This window comes from Anas acuta, chromosome Z (assembly GCF_963932015.1).
Source record: "Anas acuta chromosome Z, bAnaAcu1.1, whole genome shotgun sequence".
Taxonomy (NCBI): domain Eukaryota; kingdom Metazoa; phylum Chordata; class Aves; order Anseriformes; family Anatidae; genus Anas; species Anas acuta.
This window is the reverse complement of record NC_089017.1, coordinates 4361708-4380284: the sequence shown is the minus strand read 5'-3', so window position 1 is coordinate 4380284 and position 18577 is coordinate 4361708. Positions and strand designations below refer to the sequence as shown.

The window sequence follows — 18577 nt, the reverse complement described above, 5'->3', positions numbered from 1 at the left end:
ACAAGCAAGACAACACTGCCACAGTGGTGCTAACATTGATATACGCTGCACCAAAGCACAAGCACCGCATCCCTGGAGAAAATCATACTACTAAACCGCAGCCCAGATTTCTCAGCTCACTTATGCTGTATCTCTGGTATTGCATGTCTTCTCCAGGGCTGATGTGATGCTCATGACCACCTCTTCACTCCTGCAGCAACGAGGAAGACAGAGTGGAAGTAGAACCCTGTTTCTCACACACTTATTTGCCTTGTAATTTACATGTGCTTAGGTAGCTAAAGCTACACTAAGGGATAGGGAAGAAGGGACATGTTTTTAGCCTCTGTGGGGATAAAAATGTTGTTTTTTCACAGAGTTACATTGTTTAAAGGTAAGGAATGTGGTATTAAAATATGCTTGCAGTGATAAGAAAGCTTAGCAGGCCACCTTGTAAAATGCAGACAACCAGACTTCTTACAGCAATTAGGCAAAAATGACGGTGTCAAGTCAAGTCAGATAAGTGAAGAAATATTACCAATTCAAGCAGTAAAAATGTCCAAAGAAATTTGAAAGTTGACAGGACAGCAACTGAAGGCCATGTATTGTCTGTGAAGCATCGGATAGGTTGTGAACCTGGATTACACAATCAATGGGGAAATGGGATGGTCCCAGTTGTAGGTAGCCATACACCTTGCCTTTCATGGCAGGGTGTGAGTGCTACCCGGCATCTGGGAGAGTTTGCCTTGAGCATGAGGACCTTGACTGCTACCAGGGACTTGATGGGAAACTGCTCAACACTTGAGATCCCCAGGGCAGATCTCTGGTGGTACTGTGGAGGGAAGATCTCACGGTCCACCCTACCATCTAATTGGGAAGGCACTTGTGCACTTCTTCAATTAGCTATACATGTACCCTTCACCCTGGCATTTGAAAAAGAAATATCACAAATACCCAGAAGAAGTAAAAGAAGCTTAGGAGTATCATTTGATGATAGAGTGTACATAGATTCTACTGGGGTGCTTAGAGGAGTTCCCAATGAACATAAAGCCAGGAATCAAATTGCTGCAGGGTTTGAGTCACTGTTCTGCTGGGTAACAATCAATGAGAATGTGGATTGGATTAATTATATTTATTATAATCAGCGGAGATTCATAAATTATACAAGGGATGAGATAAGAGGAATCGCTAAACAACTAAATGCCACCAGCAAAATGGCTTGGGAAAACAGAATAGCATTAGAGATGATGCTCGCGGAGAAATGAGGTGTGTGTGTGATACTGAGCAACCATTGTTGCAGCCTCCCACAGTTCCCTGGAATTCAGAAAACTGCTCACCATAAAATTTAACAATGCCATCACGTTTTTTGGGTGTTACTGTACCAAACCACCCAGGAGATTCTGAGCCATTTCTAACAGCACATTAATGAGTATACAACATGCTAACAACATCAGTTCCCACTGATGTCAATGGCAAATGAGATTCACAGGAAAGCTGATGCAGATGAAGATGCAGCAATCAGTCCCACCACATCATGTAGTCATCCAACGTGGGTATTCACAGCTCAGCAGTGGCAGTGCACATGACCCTGCTGCCCACAGGTGGACACAGCCTGCAGCCCCAGAAATACCAATACTGTCAAAGAGATGCAAGGTTGCACATTAGTTTAGATATTTTGTGGAAAAAAAAAAAAAAAAAGCTGCATTAGGCAGCCACAGGTCTCCCCCTCCCAACCCCTTGAATAATGTATGGCTAAGGTGTGTGTTACAGAGCACAAAGAAAGGGATAAAAAAAGAACTTCAAATGTACCATTTAAATATTGTATATCAACAGTTTATTAAGACTCCTTGGATAGCAACTATTTTCATAACAGTGCATTAGTGATGTACATAAATTCATGATACAAACAAACAAGACCTGAAATGATTTGACAAATAATCACAGCATATCAGTGGAGGAGCTGGGAACAGAACTACTGCTGTCCCATTTGAAATACAAGGTGCAACTTCTGCAGTATACATTTTGTTAGCAAAATCTCCATATGCTCATTTTTACGCTATAGATCTGCACCTGCAAGTCAAGAAATATCAAGTGTTTGATTTTCAAAGAGATTCATGACTGCTCACCACTTCAAGAAAAAATAAAAAAATTTAAAAAAAAGAAAAAGGAATACAAGAAGCCTTTGTTAGTTCTGTGTTTCAATTCAGACACCTCTGGCTCCTGGTTCAGTCAGACCATGCTTTTTTTCCATTACCTAGGGGAGAAAAAAATGCAAATTATTTAAAAGCTCCAAGTATCTTTACTGAATTTGTACAGATTTAGAAAAAGAAATATCTATGTCTGCATCCAAAATTAAAATCAGGTCGTGGTCCTTCAAAAAGCCCCCTTATCCTTCACAAAAGTATTTATTCCTTGGAGCAGAGAAACTGATGCACATCTTTCAGCGTTGCTTGCATGTCCTCATATTCTGCAAACTTGCAAGCATCTTCCAGCTTCAGCCAGCGGAAAGCTTGGTGCTCATCCGAGAGCTTGATTTCAGTGTTACAATCCTTCACCTCTGCCAGCCAGTAAACAACGGTCTTGGGTTTGCCATGGACGGGATAATGCAGTTCTTTCTTGTACCCCTCCACGAGGGTGAGCTGGTTGGCCTGAAGACCTGCCTCCTCCTGCGTTTCCCGGAAGGCTGTCTGCAGGTCATCCTCTCCTGGGTCCACGTGGCCTGTCAAGAACGTGAAAATGTAAGTCTCCAAGATGGAAACTCAAACTTTGTTTATACAGTTGACAACTAGGAAACATTGGGAGGACACCATAGCAGATACAGAACTGAAAATGGAGAGCAGAGATTGCTCATCAAACATTCCTCTCTTGATTTCTCTTTTGTGCCATTTATGCTTGTTTACACTGCATTTTCTGAAACTATCAGTGGCCTGTTAGCATGAGAAATCTTCCCAGTCCTCCATTTGTCTTCTGGAGCACTCTGTACCTGCAATGCTCCACCTTCGATCACACTTCAGGCTAAGGACTGAGCACCTTTGGAATACTTTACCTTTAGCCAGTAAGAGGGAGGACTGCAGATCTGCAAGTCTTAGCTCTCTCTCAACCTTTCCCTCCCACAGAAGCTTAAGGCTCAGTTCTGCAAAACTCTTACTCATGCCAACAGCACAGAAACAATGGGACCAGACACCAACAAATGCCATTTGAAAGCTGGCTTTTAAAAAAAAAACTTTCAGTCATTTGACTCACAGCTTAAGACAATACTATGAAGGTGACAGAGCGCTGGAACAGGTTGCCCTGGGAGGTTGTGGAGTCTCCTTCTCTAGAGACATTCAAAACCTGCCTGGACGCGTTCCTCTGTGGCGTGATTTAGGTGTTCCTGTGCCGGTAGAAGAATTGGACTAGATGATCTTTCAAGGTCCCTTCCAATCCCTAACATTCTGTGATTCTGTGATTTTAAGTACTACAAAGAGTTTCAACATCTTTTTATATTAAAAAACAAAACAAACAAAAAAAAAAAAAACATGAAAAGTTGCTAAACAGAACTAAACTAGCTTCCTGCACCTCCTTCTTCTTCCAGCACATCCTAAACCACCACAATGTCAATCCTGAAATCACTTCAACTGGAAAAGCAGAATGAATCACATAGGGGATTAAAAAATAAAAATAAAAAAAATCTCCAAGCACATGGTTAAAAAGTGGCTGTGCTTCAGTAGTAGATCAGATGCTTATGAACCCTGAGCCACCCCAGAACCATATAGATGCAGTTATCATGTGAAAGAAACCACCGATATTTTCTCCTATGCAAGGATATGCAGCAATTGCAGGTATTTTTAATTTCTCTCACATATTCCCCTCTGAAATACAGCACACCTAAATGCTAGCCCTGTCAACAGCTGGTCTTCTCGGACACCCTATTTGTTTCACGTCGCTTAGAATGAGAGGTGCCATTACAAACAAAGGATAAATATAACATATCCCCAGCTGTTTGTATTTTTGTTGAGAAATGTCAGATTTGGTTTTCTCATGAAAGATCCAGACAAGACCATAAATAGAACAAGCCAAGCAAGATCTCAAAAAAGCAACTTAACAGGAGTTGGGAAGCTTCAAAAAAAGGGGCGGGGAGTGGTGTTTAAGCTTTATTTTACCCCTGGCGTAGCTCTATTTTCTACTTAGGTGTCTGCAAATAGCCACGATTTTCACAGAGATGAATGTTCTCTCAGGTCCCAGGTACCCAAAGCAACCCTTTAGTACTAGATGAGCAACCCTTTTAGAAGTGGGGTACGTGGGGAGCTCATGTTGCTCTGCCAACAGGTCTCACTCACTTCTGTGTGTATCACTAGCATAACCACCCTCTTACAATTCAACATCATCTCAAATTCTAAACACACTTCTATTTCAAAAAGCAACTGTGCAGAAAACAGCATCTGATGTCTTAGATATTTGAGATGAAATATGCTGAGGCTTTAAGTAAAAATATTTTCTCAGCACTGCAAGTCATCTCCTTCTTTTTGAGGATAAACTTATTTTCATCTTGTACATATACAAAGCTGGGACTTGGAGCAACAGAATCCACCCGGCCTTGAACAGCTGGATTCCTTTTATAGCATCCACAGTAAATGCCCACAGAACATCCACGAACAGTCAGTAACCAGTTCCTTTTATGATAATAATGATCCAGTTACCAAATAAGCAATGAGCTGACGCAGCAATAAAGCTGGAGACCAGGGTTCAGTTTCAACCCACAGGGCACAAATGCTACCTCTTGACCACCAGCACAGGGAGAGGCAATCACCTCACCCCACTGACTGTTGCTAACCTCAAGCCTAAACTCAGTAAGTTCCCACTTTGTGCTATACACTCTACCCACCAGGAGCAAAAGGGATCACTGGCAGCACATCACACCACGTTCCAGCTCCTCAAAGCCATTTGCACTACTAAACAAGCCCTGCATCCCCTGTCCATCAGACTCGACTTGTGCAAAGTCACAGATCTAGAAGCAGGGATCAGGCTGATGAAGTTCGGCAGGGAATACAGTTTAATCCCATAAAGGCTGGAGATGCTTAGGGACTTTTAAAATACCAAAGTACAGCTGTAGCTGTAAGTGGGCTTGCCTCCTGTGTGCTCCTGGAGAGGTGATTATAACTTCTCATTCTGGCTCCTGCCACATTACATCAAGATCTGCACCACATACAAGTTATATTATTGCACCACATAGCCTGGGGCTGCCTTTGAAGACCACTCAAATTACAGAGAATATATAATGTAATAGCACCTTCATTTATTGCCCTCAGCTCTGTACCAAGCTACTAGTAAAGGCTGCCATCTGATTGTGGTTTCTGATCTACAAAACCTTTAACGATATGATCTGAGTGTGTGAGACATATACCTGAGTCATTTCACTTGCTACTGTGCTGGCTTGTCCTCAGTTACTGTGTTCCCAGTACCTTTCTGCATGGATCTCTCCTCTCACAACAGTCGTGTCCCAGCTTATGGTTTTTGGCTTTCCAAAGGCTGCAACTCTTCTCCACTGAGGTTTTGGTGAAGTGGAGGGAGGGAGAGGTTTGGAAAGTTTTGTTCTTTCCACTGATAGGAGAGCGCAGCTGATTTTGTTACTAGATTTTTTTTTCTTTTTCTTTTTTTTTCAATTTACAGACTCCTGTTCACAAACTGCTCACATGCTATGCCACTTTGCAAACTCAGAAACACAAATTAGAGGAAAGAAATCCCAGCAGGTAAGAAACAGCACTTAGGGAGATCCACAGCGAATCTGAACTCTCCCCGTTGTGCTATTCCTGGCACCAGGGCTGGGACAGCGCACTGCCCAACACCGGCTCTGCCACAGAGCTCCCCTTCCAGCTGCCCAAAAGGTGCTACCATGCCAAAAACGCCAGCTGATAGCCGCCCCCAGAGCTGACCCCAGCAGCGCCCAGCAGACCTCAGGCTTCAGCCTCCTGACAAAAAGGCAGAGCAGCGGGTTATCGGCGCAAACATCACCTTTGGGTGGCGTCCAGTGGTGGGTGCCATAAGAGGTCTGCAGGAGGAGGTACTCGATGCCGTCAGCCGGCCTGGAGGACGCCGCCGGCTGCAGCCTCCTGTAGATGATCAGCCCACAGGCCCTGGCCGCCATCTCCCCGCTCGTTCCCTGCAGGGGACAAGCAGAAATGACGTGGGGCTGGGGCAGCGAGCCCGTCCCTTCGCTGCTGCCGTGCAATTAAACCACGTCCCGTGCAATTACGCCGCGTCCCCAAGTGACAACCCGTGAGGTGTGAAAATGGAGCCCTTCCCTCTGCAAGTGGGGCAGGAGGAGCCTGGATAAAAAAAAAAACTTAAATATATATAAATATGTGCGTGTTGTGAGGCACGAAATGAGACCTGTGTGCTGCTTCTTTACAACTGATACAGAACATAGCAGGCTGCAGGGACAGAAAACGATAAGGATCCAGGACAGACAGCCCCATAACGCCCTGAATTTCCCCGCAGGTGCGGGTAATGCCGGGCTGCTGCCCGCGGAGCCCCCACCCTGGGGCTGGGGCTGGGGCTGGGGCTGGGGACCCCTCCTCCCCCGGAACCCCCCGCAGCGCCCCGCGGTTCCCCCCCGGACCCCTGAGCGCAACGCACGCCCCGCTCCCTGCCCTCACCTTGACTTCCGGATCGGGAAACGAGGAGGCGGGCCCAACGCGCGATTGACAGCTCTTTGAACCAATCGCAGCGCCCGCTCTCCCTGCCCTCACGCCCTTAACCCCGCCTCCCTCCGTCTGATTGGCTCCTCCCCAGCGAGCCGCGCGCGCCACCGTTTGAAGCGGGCGAGGCGTTGTTGCCATGGAGACGCGGCCTGGGCGCCGCTCACGGAGCCTCCGCGCCCGCTGAGGGGACCGAGGGGCACCGGCGGTGGCGGGGCCCGGCCCGTCCCGTCTCGGCGCTGCAGGGAGCGGGCGGGCAGCACGGCCCCGGCCGGCTTTTATCTGGGCTGAACGCGTGATCAGGCGCGGAGGCTTCTTTTGGGGCGAAACTGGGCAGAAAACGGTAAAAGTTTCCCCGGGGCCGAGCTGCGGGGCTGACGCGGCCCCTCCGAGCCCTGCGGCGGTACCCCCGGCACGCGGCTGCTCGTCGGGCTCTAATTATAAAATAAATGCTGGGAGCCAGCTGCTAAAAACCCTGCCGGCCAGGGAGGCTCGGGCGCAATTTTCGAATAATCGGCGCCCATTTATAGCTGCCGGCGGGCTTCGGGGGCGCGTGGCCGAGCTCCGGAGGCTTCCCCTGCAGCTGCTGCTGGGAGCAGTTGTCGGGGTCAGCTGCAGGATGGAGCCGCTCCTGGCTGAGCCCCCCGGCCTATGTGTGGTGTGGGGTGTGTGGCAGCCCCGGTGCGCTGTCAGAACGCGAGCAGTTCATTCAGTTGTCGTTTTTTAAGTCTGTTTCAAATGTCGTTGAAATTAATCCGCTTTGTGCAATCTTCACCTCTCTGTGCTTTCTGGGTCAGGAGGAGATCAACAGGGAAGCAAGGGCAGAAGAACGCTGTACGCCTGGACAGGAGGGCTGTGTTCACAAGGAGGTGAGTGCCAGGCAGCCAGGCATGCTGCCCCACGCTCAGCCCTGCCCAGGCCACACAGTCTGCCCGCTGTCACTCTGTGCACACTGATAATGGTTCTCATTCTGCTTATGGAACGTTGGGAGCAACAGCACCTGTCGTTTTCCAGTCTTCGTCATGAGGATGATGAAGGGAGTGGAGCATCTCTCTTACGAGGAAAGGGTGAGGGAGCAGGGTCTCTTTAGCTTGGAGAGGAAGAGACTGAGGGGCGACCTTATTGATGTTTACAAATATGTAAAGGGTGAGTGTCAGGAGGACGCAGCCAGGCTCTTCTCAGTGACACCCAATGACAGGACAAGCGGCAATGTGTGCAAGCTGAAACATAGGAGGTTCCTCTTAAATATGAGATAAAACTTTTTTTACAGTGAGAGTGACAGAGCACTAGAAACAGGCTGCCCAGAGGGGTTGTGAAGTCTCCTTCTCTGAAGACATTCAAAACCCTCGTGGAAGCGTTCTTGTGTGACATGATTTAGGTACTCCTGCTCCAGTAGGGGGATTGGACTAGATGATCTTTCAAGGTCCCTTCCAATCCCTTGTATTTTGTGATTCTGTAATCGCAGTTACAGTAAGCAACTCAGGTACATCAGGAGCAAAGAAAAAAGTGTTAGTGCAGGGAGAAGACCTGCGTCATGGTCCAACTGTAAAAGAACTGTCAGTTAAGAATGAACGTGTTCCTTCCTTTTTACTTTTATTATATGGAAACTATAGATGGTTTTCTATGGGTATTTTTCATGTTTCTTCCTCATATTTTCAAAACAGACTGCTACAACACTTGTTCCAACTCACATCAGAACATTTATTATCTCTTTGTGTATGTGTTCAAGGGCTTCCATAGCATAATCCTGCAATCTGATGAATGGATCTGTGGCAGTGATCTGTAAATATTTGAACTGGACCTTCATAGCTCCCTATCTACTTCATTAAACTAAAACTACAAACTTGTTTTGCAGTAGAGATTATCTCTTACTGTGGAGCTTGTGCTTATAGAAGTGCAACCACACCATGACCATGATTTCTTCACAGGAATGCCTTAGTATCCAAGGGGTGGGATCAGAATGATTAAAGCATTCGATGTGGTTCCCGGGAAAAGCAAATTAGACATTTGTTTCTTTGGATAACAGATACAAAAGAGCTTCAAGTTCAGATGAATAAAAAATAACAGAGTATGACTAGTAACATGAGTTAATAAGTCTCCCTTTTCTCTGTTGTAGGTTTGCCAGTAAAAATTGGCTTTCTTCTGGTCTTCTGCTCTGTACCTCAAAAAACAACAAACACCTTGGCACAGCACCTGAAGACGTGTTTGGGGTAATGTGCTTAAAAGTAATGAGAAAGTAACCTGGTGTAGTTGTGGTTGGAAGAGGAAACATACCTACCTTCTAGATGTTTTTACAGATCTTTCAAAGTTCTTAACATCTGTTTTTTTTATATGCTGTTTGTAAACTGGAATGATGTACACAATACAAAGTGATAGGCAGGAAAACAAGGTGTTTAAGTTTTGTGTACTGATTAACAATTATTACTTTTAGCAGATATCCATGAGAATTATGTCTAATAAGAATATTTAATGATCAGACTGCGGCTTATGGTTTAGAATAACTACGTGAAGTTACAGAATTAAATGTATAGATGCATTAATTTACATTTGTAAGGTTAGGAGTGGTTACATAAGGTTACACATAAGGTTTCTTCACTTGTTCATTACTTAATTTCCCTAGTTTAAAATCAGGATATCGTGATAGTAGTGCCATGTCTCAGAGGTGGCAATAAGGAGTACCAGAGGAAGTCAACTAAAATTGTCACGTAAATATGAGTGAGTCAGAGTGGGATAACAGGGCACGTGAGTGTTACTCAAGTGAACAGTGCACTGAGATCTTTAATATATCGGAGTTTAGTGAGGATCCAGATATCGTGGCCTAAGGCTGCTTCATTCTTATTATAGTTTATGTAGGGATTTTACATGATTTATATTATGCAGAATGACTGACACACGCTGAGTGAGTATCTGAAGGCCAGCCTTTTCTCCAGTTAGAAAAGTGTTTTGAGAATGAAAATATCTGCCTAAAAGCTGATTAATAATTAGAAGCATTTTAAAATTGTGGATCAGATCCTGGAACATAATTTTGTGGTACATTTATTTCCTTCACAATACGTAAAATGTCATCATTGGTTTCCACTATTCATACTTGACATTTTCCTCATCTTTATAGCCTTTAAAAACCTTAGAATATGGAAACAGTTCTTCTCTGATGACAAGGTGTGACCTTATTCTGTGCTTTGAGTTGGTCCCTTTATATAAAATTCTAGCACACCATTACAATAACTAATCACCTATTACCATCATCTTACAGACTTTCAAGATTTATCTAAAACTTCTTTGCAAAAGAAGTAAGTTGTAGAGGCCTCAGGTTTGCTGCACAAAGATGGTGGGCTGACTGGTCGCAGAAAATTATGCTTCCAGACTCCCTTCTTTCTCAAAACAGTTGTCACTTCCAACTATTTTAAAAAGTTTTAGGCTTTTGTCATACATGTAGTCCAGTTTTCAGGGAAGTGACACAGAGCTTCAAGACTTGGCTGGGCTTTAATATTAAACTACCACATTGAAGAATGTTCTGTTTTTCTGCACCAAAAAACAGCATTGTCTCACATGTACAAATTAAGTTAGATCCTGACACTAGCTGGGAGAATGCTGGCTGTTACTCACTGTAGAAAAACAAAGGTCTTCTCTCTTTTTGCCAGAAGATGGCATTATTATTAACAATTTAGGATTCTTGGGAACCTACCAATACTCCCTTACTTCTTTACAAAGTTACTGTGAAAAACTATGTGTCAGTTTTAGAAACACTGTCTTTGGACACAATCTACAATGTTGGACAAATTAAGGTATTCTTTTTTTGGGGAGACAGACACCTCATTTTTTCAGAGGACTGATGATTAGAAGGCCAAAAAGGTTTCATTGTGATCATCTGTTCTGACAACTGTAATTCCCCTGAATTCTTTCTTGTGTGAACCAGACCAAATTTTCTAAAAATAGTCTGCTCTTGAGTTTTGAAATGATCCAAGATGCTAGAGCCATGACCTTGGCTTATTTTTTTTCCATAGTTAATATTAGTTAATGTTGAGTTTTCCTGGGTTGTGTAATAGCTGTTCTATGGATGGAGAGATACCAGAGTTATCTCCTGGAACCACATAGATCCAGCAGGATTTATTATATCTGGGGAAGCAAAGCAGTTATATAACTTTTAGGACCATCAATAAGACGTACTGAGCTGCTTACATGTCTCAGAATTAACCTTCTTGTATGTTCTGCAGAACCTATATTAATTGGATTTTCCATATTTTGAGAGTCTTAGTCCCTCATTACCTCAGATAATGGAAATCTGGCTGCACAGTTATTTCTAGCTGCTTAAATATATTTTGTTTAATTTTTAGTTAGAACCTTAAGTTTGAAATTCTTAATTCTCTCTCTGTGTTACTCTTTTTTGGGAAGCATTTCCATTTTTTTTCCTTTTTTTCCTACTCAAAACTGTGCCCAACATTATCATTCAAATAGACATTACTACAAAAGTAGTTCTTGCGCTAATTTTTGGCCAATCTGTTCGTATTTAACATAAGCATATATAAAGAAGTAAGTATAATCTAAGATACAAGAATGAGAATAGGCAAACCTGATGGATTGTTTTCATGTTTAACAGGGAAATTGGTGTCTCAGATTTGTGTTTCAGCCTCTCCTTTCATCAAATAAAAGAGCTTTGCCATGGCAGTGCATACATACAGACAGGAACTGCTCTGGTTTTATATTTGGAACTACCTTATGTAAGACAGGCATTTTTCAAAAACGTAACTCTCCCTGAAATGAAGTCTAAAGTTCCTGTGGAGTTTATCTGTTAGAGGTGAATGCTTACAAAAGACTTTGTACATGTGTTGAAGTTAAACCCAAGAATCAGTACAGACTCTGCTAGCCTCTGTCAATTTTGATTTTTACCTCCCAGGATCTAATAATCTCAACAGTGGCTTGGCTTTACTTCAAGATTGAGAGTCACATCATTTATGCATTTGTGAGAAAAATCTCAATAATTTTCTTCAGACTCGGTCTTCTGTGAAGCTATTTTATTCATGATTGCAATGGTGGGCGTCCTGCAAGCAGGAGTGCACAGTAGCAGTTTATCATAACCTTATATTCCCTATTACACAACACCTGATTTCTCCCGTTTCCTTGTTGGCTGAGTGCTACAGGTTCATAAATTTCTCAATGCCTTTCCATACCACATAGGTACAATTTAATTTGACCACCCGTTAATTTCTCCTTTTTTTTTTTCCTTCTTCTGTCATGACTGGAGGGCTCGTGTGATTTTTGTTTTTACTGATTTTGTACTGCTCCTCCTGTTTTCCTTAGCTATCCTCCTTATGTTGGGACAGTGGGACCTTCCCCTTATCTGCTTAATATACTCAGCACTGCTATGCTGCACAATCATAGAATATCCCGAGTTGGAAGGGACCTTTAAGGATCATCAAGTCCAACTCCTGGCACCGCACAGGTCTACCCAAAAGTTTAGACCATCACTTTTGATATGCAAGGTTAGTGGAATTTTCCACCACAGAAACACCTTCTATTGCAAAAACACAATTTTGTTTTTCACATATTAAATAAGTCTGCTTACACACTGCTGGCTTTGCCTTGAAGCTTGTTACTGCTGAATCACATAATTTCATTATGGCTAACTACTCTCCACATCTTAGACTGTAACTTTCAAGTTGCTTTAGACATCCCCTACTGTACCTGTTGGCCTCTCTAATATCCTACACAATCAGCACTTTAATAGAATCTTTTTTCCTTTGTTGTTATCATTGTAACTTAATGTGTTTATTAATACGGAGATGATATTTAGTGACCGTATTTTCTTTTATAATGTTATTGTAGAAATGCTTGTAAATCTTTCCAAAGAACTTCCCTTGAATTACAGGGAAAAATATTTAGTCTTAAACAAATTGGTTTTATTGACTATTACCGTAACTTTCTTTTTTAAACAAAGACATAAGAAGGCAGTGGGCAATGGATACTTGAGGGGCTATCCTTTTCCCGTTTTATAGAACAAGTAAAAATATCTGCAGATATTAATCCATCTGGATAGAGACAGCTGCACAATGTATTGCTTGGGAGACATGAGTTAAGAAGCTGAGGGTTTTTTTGGCATACCTTTCAGTGATGCGTGTTGCTTTTTTGGGTTTCCCAAGAATGCAAGTATGGCGTTCCAGTAGCATATATAGATTTAGAGAAATTCTGTGTTTCAGATTTCACATAATGTTTCAGCTAATGTTCAAGAACACCTAGAAATACTCACAAGATTCATGAAACACAACAGACAGTTACACAAGAAAACTACAACTTTACAATAGTTCATCTATAAGATGAACAATCCTAATTTTTTCACAATGAGGTGATGACAAATGCAGTTTCTTCTCCTTTGGTTAGTTAACCAGGGGTAGCTGAACCACATTAGACCACGTGCTCTGATATTAAATTGGGTATCTAAAATTAGGCATTTTGCATTCTGTGAGCTTGAGGACTGGGTTTCAGTAGCTGCAGCATTCATTGAGTAGACATCAGGCATGTAGGAGCTCTGCAGCAGTAAGTAACACTGCAGCATGTGTTTCTTACCCATTATTTCCTATCATGTATGATTTTAAAACAGTTTTATAGGTAAAATATTTGCTTCATATTTAGTTTATCTTTATTATTACTATATTCTATATTGCTTAGCATTCCAGTGTATTGTAACGATCTTCTAACCTAACTGCAGGTGATGGCATCTGGGGATAAGTGTGGTTTCTTCATTAGTATCTTGGTCTCTTGGGATGTTTCATATAACTCAAATATTTGTCTTGTTTGATTTCTTGTAGACGTTAGCTTGAAGATGGCATCGTGCCTTTATGAATGCCTTTGTGAGGCAGAACTTGAAAAATACTATCCCCATTTTGCTGCCTTTGGCCTTCAGAAGATTGATGAGCTTGCCAAGGTTTCCATGAAAGATTATACCAAACTAGGGGTACACGACATGAATGATCGCAAACGACTCTTTCAGCTCATTAGAATAATCAAAATTATGCAAGAAGATGAAACTGTAAGAGACTTGAGCAAGCAAGATTTCCAACCAAGTGGCCTTTTCATTCAGCCTCAGGTGACCAGATCGGGTCCCCGTAGACAGCTGCGTTTTGAGTCCTTCTTTGAGGAAAATGATGGAACAGTTAAAGACTCTGAGCCGGAATCATATGGTCCATCTGAGTTCAGTGCCAATGAGGAGAAGAACAGTCTTGTGGAGCTGTTGGGACACACTCAGCCACATGATTCAGAGATGATAAGATTAACCAGAAGAGATATGAATACTCCTGGAATATGCACAAAAAATGAACTGAGCTGCACAACAGTTTCTGATGATATTGCTCCTCTCCTGGGGGATTCTGAAACTCCCATCATCCAGAGAGTAACTCACATTTCGGGATATAATTATGGACTACCTCATTCCTGTATCAGGTAATAATCAGTTACCTTCATTTTACTATATTTCACGTTAGTCATGATTAATTCTTTCTTCACAGGGGATGAGAATCTGCCTTCATGGTAAACAAGCAATGCTACTGCTACAAAAGCTATACAGAGCAATACAAAATCTAACAGAGATATTAATAAGTGCTTGCAACTCTCCAAGTCTGGTAGAAGGAATCAGTTGAATTCACCAGCTGCTGCTCACCAAGATTGTCTAAGAGTAGTCTTATCTTTCAGGATATAAGGCTTTGTTTTCTCTGTGTTTTCTTTGTTCTTTGTGCTTTGGCCAGTCTTTCTGTTTTTCTTTCCTTAACACTGTTTTGCAAAACTTTATTTTTTCAGAATAATGTGTTGCCTGTGGTAAGTTCATCAAATTTATCCCAGTAAAAATGATGCATGCTGTGAACTATCTTTGTTCATAAAGAAATTTCTGAACTGGAGCTTTAAAAAGAACCACTGAGTAATAATACTGGGTCGGGATACAGACACGGGGAGAGGTATGCCTTGCAGCTGCTCCATGAGCACAGGATTTGTAGCATTCATGCGTTTTCCAGTGTTTGGTAATGGGGGAGCTACTGTTTTCTGAACCCCTGGTAAATCTAAAGCACAAAGTAACTTTTATTGGCTTATACTGGGCAGATAAGCACTGTGTAAACTGCCTGAGTTAAAAACCATCATCTAAAAAGACTCAAATCAGCTACCACTACATCCAAAAGCATTCAAACTCAGTAGGTGTCTCCCAGGATTTGTTATTTGGGCGTCTAGGGATATACCACTATGTCAGAGCACCATCAGGCTTCTGTTTGGAAGTTGCCTTGGATCCAGGCACTAGTTGTTCCTGCAGTGAGCCTTTTGAAGGTTCTGGTTCAGCAAACAGAAGCATGTAGCTCCCTGCAGCTATACCACCAGAATCTAGTTGTTATGCTGTTATGGCAGGGTTTGAAATGATAACTTTGTGCAGTGGTTTGTGCAGAGAGAGAGAGAGAGATGCTGTCACTATGCTGGAAAAATATGGAGGTGGCACAGTGGTTAGAGAGAGTGCTTAACCTGTGAGATGAAAGATCTGGGTTTATAACTCCCCTTTGCTGGAAAGAAGTAATTCCTACCATTCCCACCTTCCAGAAGAATGCACTAACCTCCTAAATGTATTGGCATCTTAGTACATTCTCTGTCTCCTCTGGAAGCTGAGGCAAGGTGAACAAAGAGGGCAAGATTCATGGTGCTAGAAAGTAAAAAGTGATGAAATATAACCTCATGGTTCAGCTAGAGGAGTTCAAGATCTTAAATCCTGTGATAGAGCCGTGTTCTCCATTGTTCTCACTTTCTTCCCTTGTTCTTTTTTTTCCTAAGCACATTCTTCTCTGCCCAGTGTAAAAGCTCATCTCATGGGCTTTCTGCATCCTGCTCCTGACACGCCTGAGTTCCTTCTCTTTTGACCACAGACTGCATGTTCTGCATTCCAGGCCTGGGGCCACTCTGCTGACACTTGGGTTTCTGATTCCTGTTTTGCAAGTGCTCAACTCCTCCAGTGAATCCATGCCCATGTCACCTTGTGATTTGCCCACTGTCTAGTCTCATCTATAAGAAACATTGGAAAAAAATGGCATGATGTTAGATTGCAGAAAAAAAAGAGCTCTTATAATATGTTTAATAAATTTTCACTTGTCCACAGCAAATGACAGTAGCAGACAAGACACAGTTGTTCTTCTGACCTATTGTTTAATCTCATTTTTAATGATCTGTTTTGAGATTGTTTTTTCTAATAATAATAAAGTAGAAATTGTGTTTTATAACAATGTTTTTAAGAAAGGTTAATAGCAAATCTAAACTTGAGGTTCACCATACAAAATTAAAATGCATTCTGTTCCCATACAAAGTATAGTCTAATGCTATAGTATTAAAGGTACCTCGTAGAAAGAATCTATGCCTCTCCTATCATAAACAGAACCTCCAGGCATTCATGATTTCTTTTCTCCAAATCCTGCAATCTATCCTTTCTCCTTCATGCTCATAGAGAGAGAGGAAAAAAAAAAAAAAAAAAAATACCACAGCTCTTTCTGGAGATCACCAAGTCCAGCCTCTGGTGACATGAGAATGAAACTTCAGAGCCTCTGATCCTTTGATGGACATCTGGTGCCTACTGATACCCATAAGCTCTCACTAAATTATGAAGCATCTTATTTCAAGTATCATAGCCTTTCTTTTGAGGGGAAGGAATTTTCCATCTAAGTACAGGGACTGGTCTTGGTCTGCATAGGAAAGCCATGCTAAAATTAATGGGACTCCAGTTACCATAAAGATTTCTTGTGTGTAGTCTTTGAAGACCACATCTTAAGATTTATATCTGCATGTTGTCTGCTTCTGAGGAGTCATGCAATGGAGCAGGAATGATATGATGAGTTTATAGCTGTAATGAGACATCAAGTAACTTGTACTCTTGCTGCGTTTTTGGTTTTCATTTACCAGGCAGCTATTACATCTTAGTTTTCCTTTGCTGTGTTAGGAGATTTTGGAAGGGCATTTGAATAGCATGGCAGAAACACTGCTTTGGGGCAACTAAGGGCTCAATTAAAATGACTTTTTTCCTGATAAATGAATGTTCAAATCCAGGCTGAAAACTCTTACTCGCTTGTATGAAGACAGATGGAAAAAGAGAAAGGCAGAATTAATATGTTTTGGTTGAATTCAAGCATATTGCATATGCTGCATTGCAAAATGCTTTACACAGCAGGTTAACCAATGAAACGCTAAATGACCTTACACTTCTAAAGTGTCTGGAAGAGAGCTGAAGTAGACTTGGCAAAACACAAGAAGAGAACTTTGCCTGTGGTTTGAAGCCATGTACTTTTTTATGATAAAAGTAACAAATTGGATAGAAGACCAAAGGGGAGATAACAAAGAGATCAATATTTCAAATACTCTTTGGGCTGAGCAGGAGCACAGTGATACTGTCTTGTTTCTTAGCTTAAGCCATGTGTTTCTTAGTTTAAACTCATAACCTGTTTGACAGGGTGAAACAGAAAGGATAAGTATGAGTAAAAGAGGAAATTTTTTTTATTTAATCCTATTTTGAAGAATGAGCCATTTCTAACACAAGTGAATATAATGCACCTTTCCTCTCAAGATCTGTTCATACTTTTATCTGTACATAAATGACTATGCGTGACTGCAAATAATTTCAGCAAGATTCAATTTCATTAAGTTAACTTGGATATTATGCCAGCTTGAATCAGATGTTTGTGGGCAACTGAAAATATGCCAGTTCTGTAACAAGCTGAGGAATGTAGCTGTATAAACACAACTGTTCTTTTAGCAGAAATGCACAAGAGGTATTAGTCTATTTAGCAAAAAAACAGCAGAAACTTAACTGGGTAACAATGAGAGCTTTTCCTGATATGCCTTTAAAGACATAAACTTTTATCTGGTAAAGCTAAGAAACCAACTCATATTTATGCATATTCTAGATTCTGTTATCTGATTTTAAAGTGTAAAACTACAATTTTGTTGTAGATCCAGTACCTCAGAGAAAGAGACTCCATGGACAGAGAGTGAGAAAATCAGAGTGTGTGTCCGAAAACGTCCCCTAGGCCTAAGAGAGGAGCGACGCGGGGAGGTTAATATCATCACAGTGAAAGATAAAGAAACCCTACTTCTTCATGAGAAGAAAGAGGCAGTTGACCTCACCCAATATATCTTACAGGTAACATGCTCCACGTGCAGTCTGTGTTTATGGGCCACTTGCGTGATGGGATTAAGCAGATTGTATTTGGGATTTCAAAATGGGGAAACAGAAAAGGGCTTTCCCCTTATTGAAAAGGGCGCTTCTTGCATTGAACTAGATGGTGAGCTCTTCTGTCAGCTCCTCATCGCTATGTTTGAATTGCTCCTGACTTATGCCAGCCTGTGGCAGAAAACCTGAGCCCAGAATTTTAATCCCTCAAAAGCACATCTCTTGCAGCTTTCTTTGCATGTGGCAAAATAAAACCCTGTGCTACGTGCTGTTGCTGGAGGAGAATTGCCTGCTGCTGAGTCTCCTCTTCAGTGAGGAGTTCCCGTTTCACTATCTCTGCACTGTAATTCTGTTTTAAATTAATCACATATACCCTCATCCCCTCCCTTTCTTTGTTCTCAAATGCTTTTGAAAATTAAGTTCCCCTCTGGTCTTTGTTTCCAAATCCCAAATACCTTATGCTGTCATAGCTCAAATTCCAAGTTTTGACTGACAGCACCAGGAACAGAACAGTTTCTAGAGAGCAGCAAGCCATGCTCGCTCTACTGGGTGTTATTTTTGCAGCCTGGCTCCTGGGAACAACTGTTCAGAGTGTCCAGTAAAAAATGAGTTTGCAGCTCTCTCAGGCCCGGTTTATGTACCACCTTTTACGGTGTGACACATGCAGCAATTCCACCCCACTCCCTCTATGGGAGCAGCAGTATTTGACATCCAGGCAGTGCTTATTGCCTTAGTGTCTCAGGGCTGA

The 18577-nt window shown here is 42.1% G+C and overlaps 2 protein-coding genes and 1 long non-coding RNA gene across 6 annotated transcripts in view; 2 read left to right on the top strand and 1 right to left on the bottom strand.

Moving 5' to 3' along the window:
* Nucleotides 1–1793: 1793 nt before the first annotated feature.
* NUDT2 (nudix hydrolase 2) lies at nucleotides 1794–6758 on the bottom strand. Its single transcript, XM_068667263.1, has 3 exons — nucleotides 6612–6758; nucleotides 5968–6115; nucleotides 1794–2695 (listed from the first exon to the last, which is right to left on the bottom strand). Exons 2-3 carry the CDS (start codon nucleotides 6098–6100, stop codon nucleotides 2382–2384), a joined length of 447 nt encoding a protein of 148 aa, XP_068523364.1. The 5' UTR covers nucleotides 6101–6115; nucleotides 6612–6758; the 3' UTR covers nucleotides 1794–2381.
* KIF24 (kinesin family member 24) overlaps nucleotides 6757–18577 on the top strand; it is a 32361-nt gene continuing 20540 nt past the window's right edge. The window contains exons 1-6 of one of the 4 annotated variants that reach the window (XM_068667244.1): nucleotides 6757–6996; nucleotides 7451–7522; nucleotides 8770–8863; nucleotides 11952–12133; nucleotides 13457–14087; nucleotides 17610–17799. In XM_068667244.1, coding sequence (XP_068523345.1) covers nucleotides 12127–12133; nucleotides 13457–14087; nucleotides 17610–17799 — 828 coding nt within the window. In that variant the 5' untranslated portion in view covers nucleotides 6757–6996; nucleotides 7451–7522; nucleotides 8770–8863; nucleotides 11952–12126. Of the gene's footprint in view, nucleotides 6997–7450; nucleotides 7523–8769; nucleotides 8864–11951; nucleotides 12134–13081; nucleotides 13185–13456; nucleotides 14088–17609; nucleotides 17800–18577 lie in introns of those variants that run through there. The other 3 variants (XM_068667241.1, XM_068667242.1, XM_068667243.1) reach the window with 3 other exon arrangements.
* LOC137848250 (uncharacterized) lies at nucleotides 14094–16117 on the top strand. The gene is made up of 2 exons (XR_011091235.1): nucleotides 14094–14459; nucleotides 15450–16117. It is a non-coding gene; the product is annotated as an uncharacterized lncRNA (long non-coding RNA).